The sequence below is a fragment of the Haemaphysalis longicornis genome, unplaced genomic scaffold, assembly GCF_048455015.1.
Source record: "Haemaphysalis longicornis isolate Haplotype H1 unplaced genomic scaffold, Haemaphysalis longicornis Haplotype H1 scaffold_9, whole genome shotgun sequence".
In the NCBI taxonomy this organism is placed as follows: Eukaryota; Metazoa; Arthropoda; class Arachnida; order Ixodida; family Ixodidae; genus Haemaphysalis; species Haemaphysalis longicornis.
The window spans coordinates 43,849,758-43,862,355 of record NW_027526460.1 but is presented as its reverse complement, the minus strand read 5'-3'; the positions used below and the strand labels follow the sequence as shown (position 1 = coordinate 43,862,355).

At 47.5% G+C, this 12,598-nt stretch overlaps 1 protein-coding gene across 1 annotated transcript in view; it reads left to right on the top strand.

The window, feature by feature from the left end:
* The window catches only part of LOC144152677 (zinc metalloproteinase nas-27-like), a 35,429-nt gene extending 25,966 nt beyond the window's left edge, over positions 1 to 9,463 (top strand). The window contains exons 10-12 of the mRNA XM_077684061.1: positions 6,303 to 6,388; positions 6,855 to 6,982; positions 9,233 to 9,463. Coding sequence (XP_077540187.1) covers positions 6,303 to 6,388; positions 6,855 to 6,982; positions 9,233 to 9,359 — 341 coding nt within the window. The 3' untranslated portion in view covers positions 9,360 to 9,463. The remainder of the gene's footprint in view (positions 1 to 6,302; positions 6,389 to 6,854; positions 6,983 to 9,232) is intronic.
* The last annotated feature ends 3,135 nt before the right edge of the window (positions 9,464 to 12,598 follow it).

The following is a 12,598-nucleotide window of genomic DNA, read 5'->3' as shown; positions in this document are numbered from 1 at the left end:
GACGTCAGTTTCTTCTCGCTATATTGCTTGAGCGTAATTTCAATTAATTTTTTTTCTCGACAACTCGCACTATTCACCTACCAGCCGGCTGGAGCTCCCATGTTCTATTGAGAAGCCTGCTCACCACAAGAAGAACAAGACATGCACACCTCCAGAAAACAAGAAAACGCAGTGGAATTTTTCTTCGTTTTAGCCAGCAGCATAGATACGCGTTACGCTTGAATAAGAAACTAATTTTTATCTCCACTCCACGAGCAGTAACTAGACGTAATAGTGTGAGAAAGAACAGAAATACAAAATGCGGCGGAAACTGTTTTAGCTGAGCGCGCTTGTATGCGAGAGCCCATCCTGAACCATAGCCTCCTCTATAACTTCTGTGCCCGCGCAATCGGTCCCTCAACGCCGTCCCCGCTTCTCTCGTTGTACGCCGCGGCGCACCGCTAGGGGCGCTCGCATCCCATAATAGCTCCCGCAGTGCTCGCTGCAACAGCAGACGATCCGCTACGCCGCGGTTTTCCCGCCGCGCGCGAAATTTGTTTACCGTATTCGTTCGAAAGCTTTGCTTAGTTGTGATATTATTTCTAGCGTGATAATAATAATAATAATAATAATAATAATCTTTGTTGCACAGCACTGAATACATAAGCGGGCGAGCCCAAGCCAAAAAAAAGCTTGGCAGTTGCTGCCCATTACGGACGCAGCGATACGCATTTATTGTCGTCTGCGACACAAATATTGTCGATGCTTGCTGTCCAAGTGCTTTGCTAACTGCAGCGTTTGTCGAGACAGCCGGGCCAGTGCCATGCGCATGTTCTTCAAACTTTTCGTCGACCCGGGTAAGTTCTTAGTTAAACATATCGTTAAGAAACGGCGCTTGCTTCAAGGCATAATACTTAAACGTGGTATTTTTGTTCTCTGTAGCACTACCAGAAGAAAGGCGGCTGTCTAGGCCCCGAACGCTGCACAATGCCGTACTGCTGCGTACCGCTCTGTAAATCATGGAGCGGCCGGAAAGAAACTGGAGTGTCGTTCCACGAAATTCCCAGTGACCAAGAACTTCGCGAAAAGTGGCTTAAGGTGATCTCGAGAGACAACTGGACCCCGAATAGCACATCTTGTTATTCCACTGTTTGTAGCCGACACTTCGTCCCGTCCGACTATAAAGAACGGTGCTCGACGCGAAGACGAAACCATTTGCTGTGATGAATGCTTCGCCCTAGTGACGAAACCCAACAGTTCAGCGCCATCGGATGCCATCCGATGGCACCAGAACAGAGGCACCAGAACAGAGGTGGACGCCTCTACCCGTCTGCTGAGCTTGTGATGGTTCTCCATTCACTAAAGAAGTACGTTGAGGTTTTCCTCGCGAAAGCTAGGAAGATGAACCAACCACTAAAGGCTGCCGTTGACAACGCCGCGGAAGTACTTCAGAAACGTGAGCAACTGAAGTGCTCAACCCAAGGCCACCATGAAAAACTCGTGAACCTTGTGCTCGTCAAGTTTTTCCGGCCACTTTTTGTGAACTTCGCGACGAGTGTGACTGACAGACACGACATTGCAAAAGTGTTGCATGCGAAACCACTGTCTCGGAAAGTGCTGAAGCTGTAAGCGCAAAATCAAATAGAAAGCTCGTGTCACCTTCTGATTAAAGTTTTTATGTTCAAAATCTTGTGTAAGATTACTTTTTACTGTCGACGGATGACCCTTTATGAAACGGAGACGTTTTAAACCCTCATCCCCGCAAGCGTGCATAGGCTGCGTCGTCTGCTGCTATTATGGGATAGGCGCGGCTTCTGGCGGCATGCTCCAGAACTATGAGGGACCGACGCCGCCTCTGTATTCCGCGCCAATGCGCGGGCACAGAAGTTATAGAGGAGGCTATGCCTGAACTCAACGCGGTTCTCGGCGGCGATATGTCAAGTCTGGTCAGGCGGCACTTCGCGCTCGATTTGGTATGAAATTGGCGCCTTCACTTCCGCGCATGCGAATCACTCCTTTTCTCGCGCGTTCGACGTTGAAAGGTCCCCGAGGCGTCGGTGGGCTGACGCCATAATAAACGTGGTCGTATCTACGTGGCTACATTGCGCATATCTTGGTGGGAAAAGCGCCAAATCAACTGGGACGAGGAAAACAGCGACAACATGGCGCTATTTGTTTTGGGCACTTTTCCTGCTTAGGTGAATTCGTACCAACAGTCAAACTTTCCGTTCTGTTGCATTGGGTATCACGGAAGGCTGTGCATGCAGTATACCACCCGTTCTCACTCACCCATGTTCATGTAGGGGCACACTCCGCAAAAAAATGTATAGTTCGGTAAGGGGTAGGTGTATGAGGAGACGCCGCGAGAGAATGGCGATGGTTTCGGTCGCAGTTGAAGAGATGGGTATGCAGCTGCATTGAGGATGGTGTCCCCGGTGTCGGTGAACGGTGAATGCGAGGGTCGGGTGGGGGTACGGTGGGGGATGAACCTGGGTCGACGACACGGGAGCCCAGGGCGCTCACCCCTGTGCTAACCCGGCACCTTGACAGAATGTAACAGAAAAACTGGAGCAGAAAAACTGGAGCAGAAAAACTGCACGCTGAGGAGAGCCCTGTCTGGGGGCAAGCTGCCGCGTGACGAGCGGCCAGTCTGACGGTTGGAGTAAGTCCCGCCAAAATTCGAATACTCGATAGGGCAGAAGGAACAGCGGATACAATACAGTGGTAAGAACTATCCGATAATCGCCGTTATTGACGGTCCGGATGGGGGCTGGGGGGGGGGGATGGTCGGCTTGCTATTGGAGTCGGGCGTGAGGCACTCTCAACGCCCTCAGGACGGCTAGGCGGGTGTCGGTAAGTTGCGGACGTGCCATTTGTCTGGTGAGTTGGGCCTCGAGAAGCTCGGGGAACGTGTTGTGGGGTCCCATTCGAAGCTGTTTCTGGGTGAGGGGAGGTACAAGATCGAACCGGGTGACCAACCCGGTGCGATCTTGTACGCCCGACGGATGAGTCCGTCTAGCTTGGACCGTTCTTGAGGTTTCAGTCAGATGCAGGGGGTGCCGTAAGCGGGGTGGACGACGCAGCAGGTGCTTTATTCTCTCCTGTCATGCTTGCGCGTACGGATTGTCCAAATTTTGTGGATGTGTTGTAACATGCTGACCTGCTGGGTGAACTACCCGCGTGAAAAGTAAAAAGCAGAACTCTTAAACTTTCTGGCCCAGCTCATCCTGGATGGCCACTTGAGGATCAGCTGTGGGCGCTGGGGTCGACTGCATGATCGAACGTCGAGGACGAAATGGGTTGACATGTGGGGAGCGCTAGGGTAGGGTTTCGAAGTGCAGAGGTAGTGGGTGTAGTCAATGGCTTGTTGCAGGCATATTGTTGGTGCCTGGCGAGCCCTTGTTCTTAATGCACTGAAGCATAACGAATAACGCGGACAGCCAACACAAAGTAGACATGGCGGGAATAGCACCTGTCCTGTCTGCTTTGTATTCACCGTCCGCTTTGTTGCTCTTCAAGCCACAACAACCACTCACCAACTATAGCCCAGCACGAAGTTCCGCAGTTCTGCTGAGCCTTTGTTCACACGGATTAGATTGTCTGCGTAAAAGGTATCGCGGAGTTCCCGTATCGTGAAAAGCTGTTCTTCTTTTTTCGAAAGGGAAAAACGGAAACAACTGGAGGGAAATTGCCGCCGAACCTGAGCCTGTGGGAGTTAACGCAGTTTGTACAGTCGGCTTTCTCCTGCATGCACGCACTTTTAGTGTGCCCTTTCTTCTTTACATTATCATGGTTTCATCCATAGTTTGGCGGAAACGTGGCGTGTAGCGTCCGCGTCCAGACCACAATGCCATATCACGCGTTCCCGGATTGCAGCATCCAGATAATATTAAGGCGAAATCTTAATATGTGTCTTGTCGAACAAGAAAAGTGGCCGTACTAGTTGTCGGCGACGACAACACGAACGGCACCAAAATGGTCGCCGCTGTAAAAAAAAAAAAAAAACTGGTTGAATCGTCTGCCATAGGAATCGTTAAAACACGATAGTTAAATGTGCAGCGAAATCTGCAGCTGAGCATGATTTCCGCGCCAGCGGCTGTCTTGTGGGTGTGCTTGGCGAGCGACGTCCTGCTGGCGGGTCACTGCGGCAAAGGTGTACTGGCGTCATTTTCGGGACGGATATGACGTTAGTGTAATCTTGGTGTATAAAATATAAAACCCGAAAACGAACAACCCTAAAGTAATAAACATTACTTCCCCGCAAGAAGACCCTGTGTGCAAGGGTGCACCTTTTACAGGCCGCTTGCTTCGTTGTACTGGCGTCACTTCCGTGAAGGATATGACGTCGGTGAAATCGTGTATCCCGGAATAAAACACTTTCGTGTTAATAATTTGCGTTCCAGCAGGATTTAAGCCAAGGTCCCCAGAGCTGCAGCCAAGTGCTCTAACCATTGCGATAACCCGTCAACCTGGCTGAATAGAACGAGAACCAACTTGACGCATGCGTCGTGACAGGTCACGCAGCGGGAAGCCGCAGCGGGAAGTGCAACCACTTTGCCTGTCAGTGTAATTCTCGTCAAAAGACCAACAAAATGAAGAAAGGGACACAAACACGATGTAGCGCTGAATAAGTGTTTGATAATCGCTAGACTTTCGCCTTCAAGCAATTTAAAAAGACTTAAGTGCCCGAGGTATTTTCGCGCTTACCTAGGTCTGTAAGCACTATCGTAATTAAAAGCGCAGAGGTTCGGACTGCAGTTGGTGATACGACTACGACGTGATAAAAATCCAGGGCCATCTCCGACAACGTGAAACCTGTGGAGGGGCGAAGGGGCGAAGCATGCAGAGAGAGAGAGAGAGAGAGAACTTTTTAATGCGGACTGGTGAGGTCAGCTCTGCTGGTTGCAGTGCTTGCTACGCCAGATGCGGATGATTACAATGCCGTGAAGTGAACGTGAGAGATTGGGAACGCAAATATTAGAGAGAAAACAAAAGTTAAATAAAAATGATACGCAAAGAAATGCAAGTAAAAAAGTTCAAATAAAGTTAAGTAAAAAAGTAGAGCGAATGATTCCCAGGTATCAGAGACCGCCTAACAACAGAAAGGAGAAAACGCGTTCATGACGATGCAAACGCGTACAAATGTAGCCATGCGCACAATGCAAGAATTAGTAAGTTTTCTCTAGTCCAGAATCCCGCAAAAAACGCATCAGAATTTTTGTCCCTCAAGATGAGCCATTGTTGTTGGCTCAAGGTCCAAGACAGTGACGCAACTGAAACCTTGCTCCCCGTCGTACACGAGACAGGTAGCAAGCCGCTGTTGCTCGCGGAGCGGCAAATCGCCGGCAGATTCACAAGAAGTGCTCGGTGTATAAGTGTATTCTTGGCACCTTGGTGTTTTTGCCAACGGAGATGCAACCGTTGGAGGGTAGAGGTATAGAGCTTTGCTGTAAAAAAAGTCTCGTGTCTTTGAAGCACGAAGCGTTCTAGCGCGAGACGTAAACGAGTCCCGGTGTTTTTTTGTTTCCCGTTACGAAGCGTTCCAGTGCGAGGCGTAAATGAGTGTCCCGGTGTTTTAGCACCGTGACTACATGAGACGACGGTTACGACGACGACGTCATGAGATGCCGACAGCACGAGCCCCAAAAGGGCTCTGCCCCTCAAAATTAAGACAGTTCCACTGAACGTGACAGCTGTCGGAAGTGCCGAGCAGTGACTCGCCATGGGGGCTGTGGCACCGTTCTTGGCTCTTTGCCACTCCCCCTCGCGCTATTCCCCTCCCTGTCTCACTCCTGTTTCGATGAATTGAGCAGAGGTTTGTTCAATGCAATTCCAATTTCCCGCCTTTGCAGTGCTCGCGCGCCCTCTCCTGGGACAGCTGGCCTCCTCCTCTTTATCTCTTCTTTGTTGTTCTGACTTGAACAGCACGCGCAGGAGTCCATTTCTTTTTTTTCCTTGCTTTCATCTCTCATGTGCACGATTTGGAAAAATTCTAGCAGATCTATTTATCTGCGTGTGTCAGCCAGAAAGGTTTCTGTTAGATCAAATCGTTGCTGGGTCATTGACTCACTGGCAATTGGTTGGTCACTGGTTGTTAAGAAACGGTGACGAGCTATCTGCAGCCCAACGAATGAATAAAGATTTGTGTTTCACCTGTGGCCCGCTAATGGGTAGGTCACCCGGGGAAGAAAACCCGCAACTGAACCAATATATATATATATTTTTTCTGTTCGACACCCTGGTTTTAACGAGGGTGAACACCTCCCACCACTAAAGGAACGCACCGGCGTGATACAATTGACGCCTGTGCTGGTTTCTTGCAGATATTTGCGGCGAGGTGGTTCAAACCAACAAAACCATCAACGTCTTCTCTGGACCATCGGCCGAGCATTGCACCTGGTGGATTAGGGTAAAAAAACAAATTTTCCATTGCAATTCACGCGGCGCACGCGCACGCACACTCGCACACACACAAGCGCACATGAACACACACACACACGCTCAGGCACACACACACGCACACGCACACGCACACACACACACACACACACACACACACACACGCACGCACGCACGCACACACACACACACATACATACATACACACACTCGAAGTTGAATACAGTATATATTCATTCGCACGCACACTCATCCATGAAATGTGGTAACTGGAATACGTGTCCTTCTTCCTTGCCGGCACCAAGATTTTATCAGCTGCTTATACAAAGCTGTCATAGCTTTTGCCTGTGGTGCATTCACGTATTGACTTCGATAAAAAAACCTCTCAAATCGCTCAAATGTCTGCTAGGCACGTGCTATGCATGTGTACGAGATACCACTGATTTTTCTGGTGCTATTCCTTTGTTCGTCACCAGGCACCCGAAGAAAAAGCGCGCGCCAGCGTAACCTTCACCGGTTTCTCCGTCGACAACACCACGCACGGCGTCGGCAGCTGCGAGCTTTATTTCGAGCTAAGGACTCGAGATCTCTACAAGGGCGAGAGGTGAGCCTACAGCGGGACCTAATGTTGGTTTGCAATTAGAGGAAAACCCGTGAGTGTTGCAAACCCTTCAAAGCAGCATGTACTCCTCTGAAGCTGCAGAATTAGCTCTAGGTGTTAATTCGAAAGCACTAAATGCCCCGTTACGATAAAATGTGGCGTCACGCGTCGGTGCAACGTAAATATGGTCTGAAAATTGGCCATCAGGGCAAAGAAAAGCAAAGAAAAGAAAGTTCAGGGGGACTTATAATGATACGCATCCCCTACGCTATACCTACAACCAGAACGAGAACATACATATTCCCCCCAATTTTCGTCAGCATAACTGTAATATAGGGGTTTTTTTTAGTTTAAGACCAGCTTCCTCCCGTAAGCAATTTGTTCGTACAATACGCGTTCCAGCCGGTTGTCGACGCCACAGTAGTGAGTGTTTTGCGCCATGGGCAGTCTTTTTTCACGACATGATGATCCCACTGCTGAGCAGCCATTGCCTGATTAAATTAAATCAGTTTAATCAGCGATTGCCTGATCAAGCGATTGCCTGTTCAAACGATTGCCTGAAGTCTATTAAATAAAAGCTTTAGTGTCCTCACTGATTCCGTTGTACGACAATACGGCCTGCAGGAAAGCCAACCTTTTTTGACGATGATGATGAATGACCGTGGGTGCAGTGAAATAAAAAAACGCTTCCCGTGGCCGCAATCGAACCTCGATACCTCGCTTTATGAAACCGGCGTCTATCCTATTGCTCCATTCCAACATGGTCAAAGCGAACGCAATGCGGTAGGTACTAATTCCAGCCGTACACCCCGAAACCAAACGTTAGGCCTACGGAGTGCTCACCCGAGAGTTGCTGCGGGTATTCCAGCAGCGAAACGCAGCTTGGGCTGGTGGAACGTGCGGAGAAGGCAGCAAGCTCCAACGGGATCCTGAAATGAGGAATCCGACCACGTGCTCCTTTTTTTTTTTTTTCAAAACAAAGTTTACTCTCTCTCTCTCTCTCTCTCTCTCTCTCTCTCTCTCTAGAAAAGTGGTGAGTACCTCCAGAGTAGCACATACTCGCAGTGTGGGATTGGCGAACCAAATAATCCAAGCATCGTCGTCGTTAGAGGGTGGGGTGCATGATTTTTTTCCCTCTGGCTCTTGCTTTGTTTTTGAAGCTTTCGCCAGTTTTCAGTTGCAGCCACCAGACCTCTCCCTACCAGCCTCCTTGGAGCCCTTTCTGGCGTATTCCGTCTGATGAGTTGGTTCATTTTAAACTTAGGCTAACAGCGCAGAAGAACTGGACCTAAGAGAGGACAACGACCCGGCGACACGAGATCTCATGTTCGGGCCATTTGCAAACACAATGACGGTCATTTCACGCAGTGCGAGAACCACGCTGGAAAAGCAGCAGCCAACTATCCACAAGAAATACGTAGAATACGATTATACAGTCTTCTTAATGGCGAAAAAAAACGTGTAATTAGTCTTGGAATATGGGCGTTAGACGACAACTTGGAAGCGTTTCCCGGGACCATAATCTATATCGTGTCCCGGCGGGTGCTGATGTGCCGTAATACAGCTTGGTCATTTGCAGGATGACAGCTCCAACATTGAAATTCGAATTTTGTGTTCAATAGAAACGCAGGTAGGACAACCTTATGTAGGAAAACCTCTTGTCTAACCTAAAGTAGGACAAGAGTAAAATCGAAACTTATCCGGCAATTCCCACGTCTTACCCCTTGTCTAGGTTATGGTTTAGTTTTAGGTTACCGAAGTTCTACTTAGGCAAACACTAAAGGTGCAGTTATGTAATTGAGGGTAAATGAAAAAGCATTACTAGCAGCTCACTGTGTATAGTGCTGCGGCATGGGGGATGAACACTGCTTCACTACAGCAGGTCGCTTGTCCCACATTGCATGCTTTGCGAGAACTAGAGTAGAACTGGCTCAGCGGCACAGCTGCCGTCACCACCTTCTCCGTCTTCGCTTTTTAAGATGGTCCTGCTCATGCGCAGGCATTGGAGCTGTGGGTAACAGCGCGTGCTTCATTTTTTTGTGTTTTAATTTCGACGCACACGCTGCGGAACACGTCGAAGGGAATGGTAACAATTCGTGCGTCGGCTTTCTCCCATGGCTTTCCGATCACGGCAGAGTTTTCACAAAAATAAATACTGTCTTGTCATTATTTCTTGCGATTTATGACGGTATTTAACAAGCTCTACCAAGAACGATGAATTCATGATATAAAAAGAAGTTTTCTTCTTTACAGGTACTGTTGGTATGAGGTGCCGTTGGATGTACCTCTCTACGCAAGAGGGAAAGATTTCCTCATCGATTATTTTGGCCCCAAAGACGCAAGCTTCAATTTCACGCTCAAGGCAACGGTGGATGCGTGAACAGTTGCGATCAACGGAAATATGCAACGGAAAGATACACTAAGCGCCATAAAAACGACCAGAAACCTTCCCACAAAACTATAAACAACCCGAAATTTTGTTTATATCTTGGTTTATTCTCTGGAACACTTAACTTACAAATAAATTTATTTAGAGTGGCTTCAAAGTACATACAACAAATAACATTGCCTTGTACACTGGTAGGTTTCTTAGTTATTTTCTAGCACCAAGTCACCTACGTGCACTATCTAAGTGCCGCTTAATGCTTCACGAATGATGTTAAGTACCACTTTTGGGATATCATTGTTGTTGAACCCAGTTGCTGAACAATTCTAATCGGTGCTCCAAGAGCAGTGTCCCCTTGTGATAAAAAAACTGGTATGGATGTGACAAAACACGTATGTCTCAAGAGGAACTGCTCCTTCTAATGATAAACTGGTATGAAAATCCCAAAAGAAGTTTATTCATTTCAGCAAACGACCTACATTAGCAGGCGGTGGTCTGAGCACTATATCAGTACCAAAGACCACAGCACCAACAATCCCATAAATTGCCCATGCTACAAGTATTACTCATTCCAACACAGAGGGCGATGAAGCTTGTCCTCCAAAACATAGGACACCGAGGTGCAGCGTGTGAATCAATTATACCTTCATCAACGGTAAAAAAACTCATTGCATCAAGATGTTTCCACCTAAAAAAACTTTTCATAAACTTTTCAAAAATGTTTCACACTACACAACATCACAAGCGATATAACAGGAACAATACTTCAAACATTTATCGTTGTGCTGACTCTGTGTAAGCTCCAAGTGGTATACAATCAAATGAAGCTAGGGACACAATTCCGATCAAAGTTATGTTTCTTGGCAATGGCTTTAGTCGGCACCAGCCAATCACATGTAAACTCCAACTGGTATATAATCAAATGAAGCTAGGGACACAATTACAATCGCAGTTATGTTTCTTGGCAAAGGCTTTGGTCGGCACCAGCCAATCACATGTAAGCTCCAACTGGTATACAATCAAATGAAGCTAGGGACACAATTACAAAGTTATGTTTCTTGGCAAATGCTTTAGTCGGGACCAGCCAATCACAGTGCCAGAGTCAAACTCGGCACTACCAGAAGGCGCAGCAGATCACCAAATTCTCCAGAACTTCCTCGACAGCACCCTCATCTCAATCGAAAACCATTCTGGAAACCGGCGCAGAACGGCTACGGCCGTCTATTGAGGAAATAAGCTTAGGAGAGGTCTCGGGGGGCCACCAGTGCATTGGGAGCAGTGTTGTAGGCGTTACAGAAAAAAAAGTAACTAAATACGTTACTCGTTACTTGCAAATAAAAGTAACGCGTTACCCACCTACATTACCTCAAAATAAAAAGAACGCGTTACCACTACCGTTACTGATAAGAAGTAACGCACGTTACTGTTGCGTTACTTTTCATTCACGAACTAAAACATTTCTTGTTTCCTGTTTCGACATTTGATATGTGCGTAAGCGTCGTAGCTAAAATATGTCCATGCGGAAACGTATTTACCCTCTCTTTTTTAGGGTTTCACCCGAATAGTTACAAGAAAAAACGCGGAAGTATATATGAAGCTGATTTATAACATGTTGGCACGGAACTTAACAGAATAACCGGCCTCACTCATTAGCACAGAAATTAAGACCAGCCGATATTGAAACTTTGAATATATTTCATTCACAACATGTCGAACTACAGATAGTTGCTGTGAACAAGTTCCTCCGTTACCGGAAGCACACTGCGCTGTTGTACTTCAGCAACAGCTGAATTTCGAAGTTGTCATCTGACATTCTACCTCGCTTCTTGGTAAACACACCCGCGCCTACGCTAAATAGGCGTTCAACGGATGCGCTCGATGGTAATGCCGTGTTTACTTTGAGAAACAGCTTGTGCACCAGAGGGAAGCTGTTTTTTAGATCTGTCAGTGCAAAGCTGTGCGGCACCAGGAAGTACCGAGAAAGCTTATCATCCGCGAAAGCTTATTTTTTTAGTAGGAAGTAAAGTAACGCAACGTAATTTCGTTACATGTTACTCAAAATAAGTAACGGAAGTACGTTATCTGTTACTTTTTTTGGAAAAGTAACGAGTACGTTACTACGTTACCAAAAAAAAAAGTAACGCGTTACCGGTAACGCCATTACTTGTAACCCGTTACCGGCAACACTGATTGGGAGAATTGTGGAGGAAGTCACATGGTTCGCGCTGATTGGGTATCACGCTCGTCGGGTGTCCTAGCAACGGCGCCGAACGCCGGCCCCCCGAGGCCGTTCGTATGCACTGCACGGCACAGCCGGTAGCCAATTTTTTCGCATAAATTCGAAATTCTGCAAAAAAGCCATCCCAAAAAAGGCATGTCATGCGTGAAGCTATAAATTTATTTATTTATTTATTTATTTATTTATTTATTTATTTATTTATTTATACTGTTAGCCACTGAGGGCCCATAAAGGAAGGGAAAAAATAGACAACACTGGGATAGGCAGCTGACAAAAAAATCGGTAACACTTCAGAAACAGGCTTTTACCGAATCCGACTGCATTGCCACCGTGGCTGCTTTGAGGAAGCATAAGTCGTATAAGCAGCAGGAAATTGTAAGTCTGACTGGCTCAAAATCAGCACTACAACTTTTGCAGCGTGGCATCCCCATGACAAGGGACTGTCAGCGTTCCTTACGGCTTGTGCAAGAACTCAGCAGCAAGGGTTTTCATGTGCGGTTTCAATGGATTCTATCTCATGTCGCAGTCAAGGGCAATGAATCCGCTGATCAGATGGCACGGAATGAGCTGCAATTGGAACCGACTGTTAAAGTTTCCGCCCATCACTGGAACGACTTCAGGCGAACAGTAGTCTAACATTTCACGTCCTTGGAAAATCCCTATCACCAGCCTTGCGTCACGAAGGGGCTTACAAGATCGGAGGCAACATTGCTGTACCGCATCCTAACGGGCTCAGCGAAGACCACAGCGTGGTTATTCAAGGTGGGCCTCGTGCGATAGCCTCTGTGTTCGTCATGTGCAGTGATAGGGGATGTACAGCCGGTAAAAGGCTTGTCTATAACACAGCGTTCGTACTCTCAGCCCTGTCCTGCCCCACCGGAGCGGGATTTCAATAAAAATTCTGCGGAATTATGAAGTCTTAGCCCTTCGCTTTTGCCTCCGACATGTTTGGAACGAGTATGTTTCGGCAGTTTTCGGATGTAGCTGGTTGAAG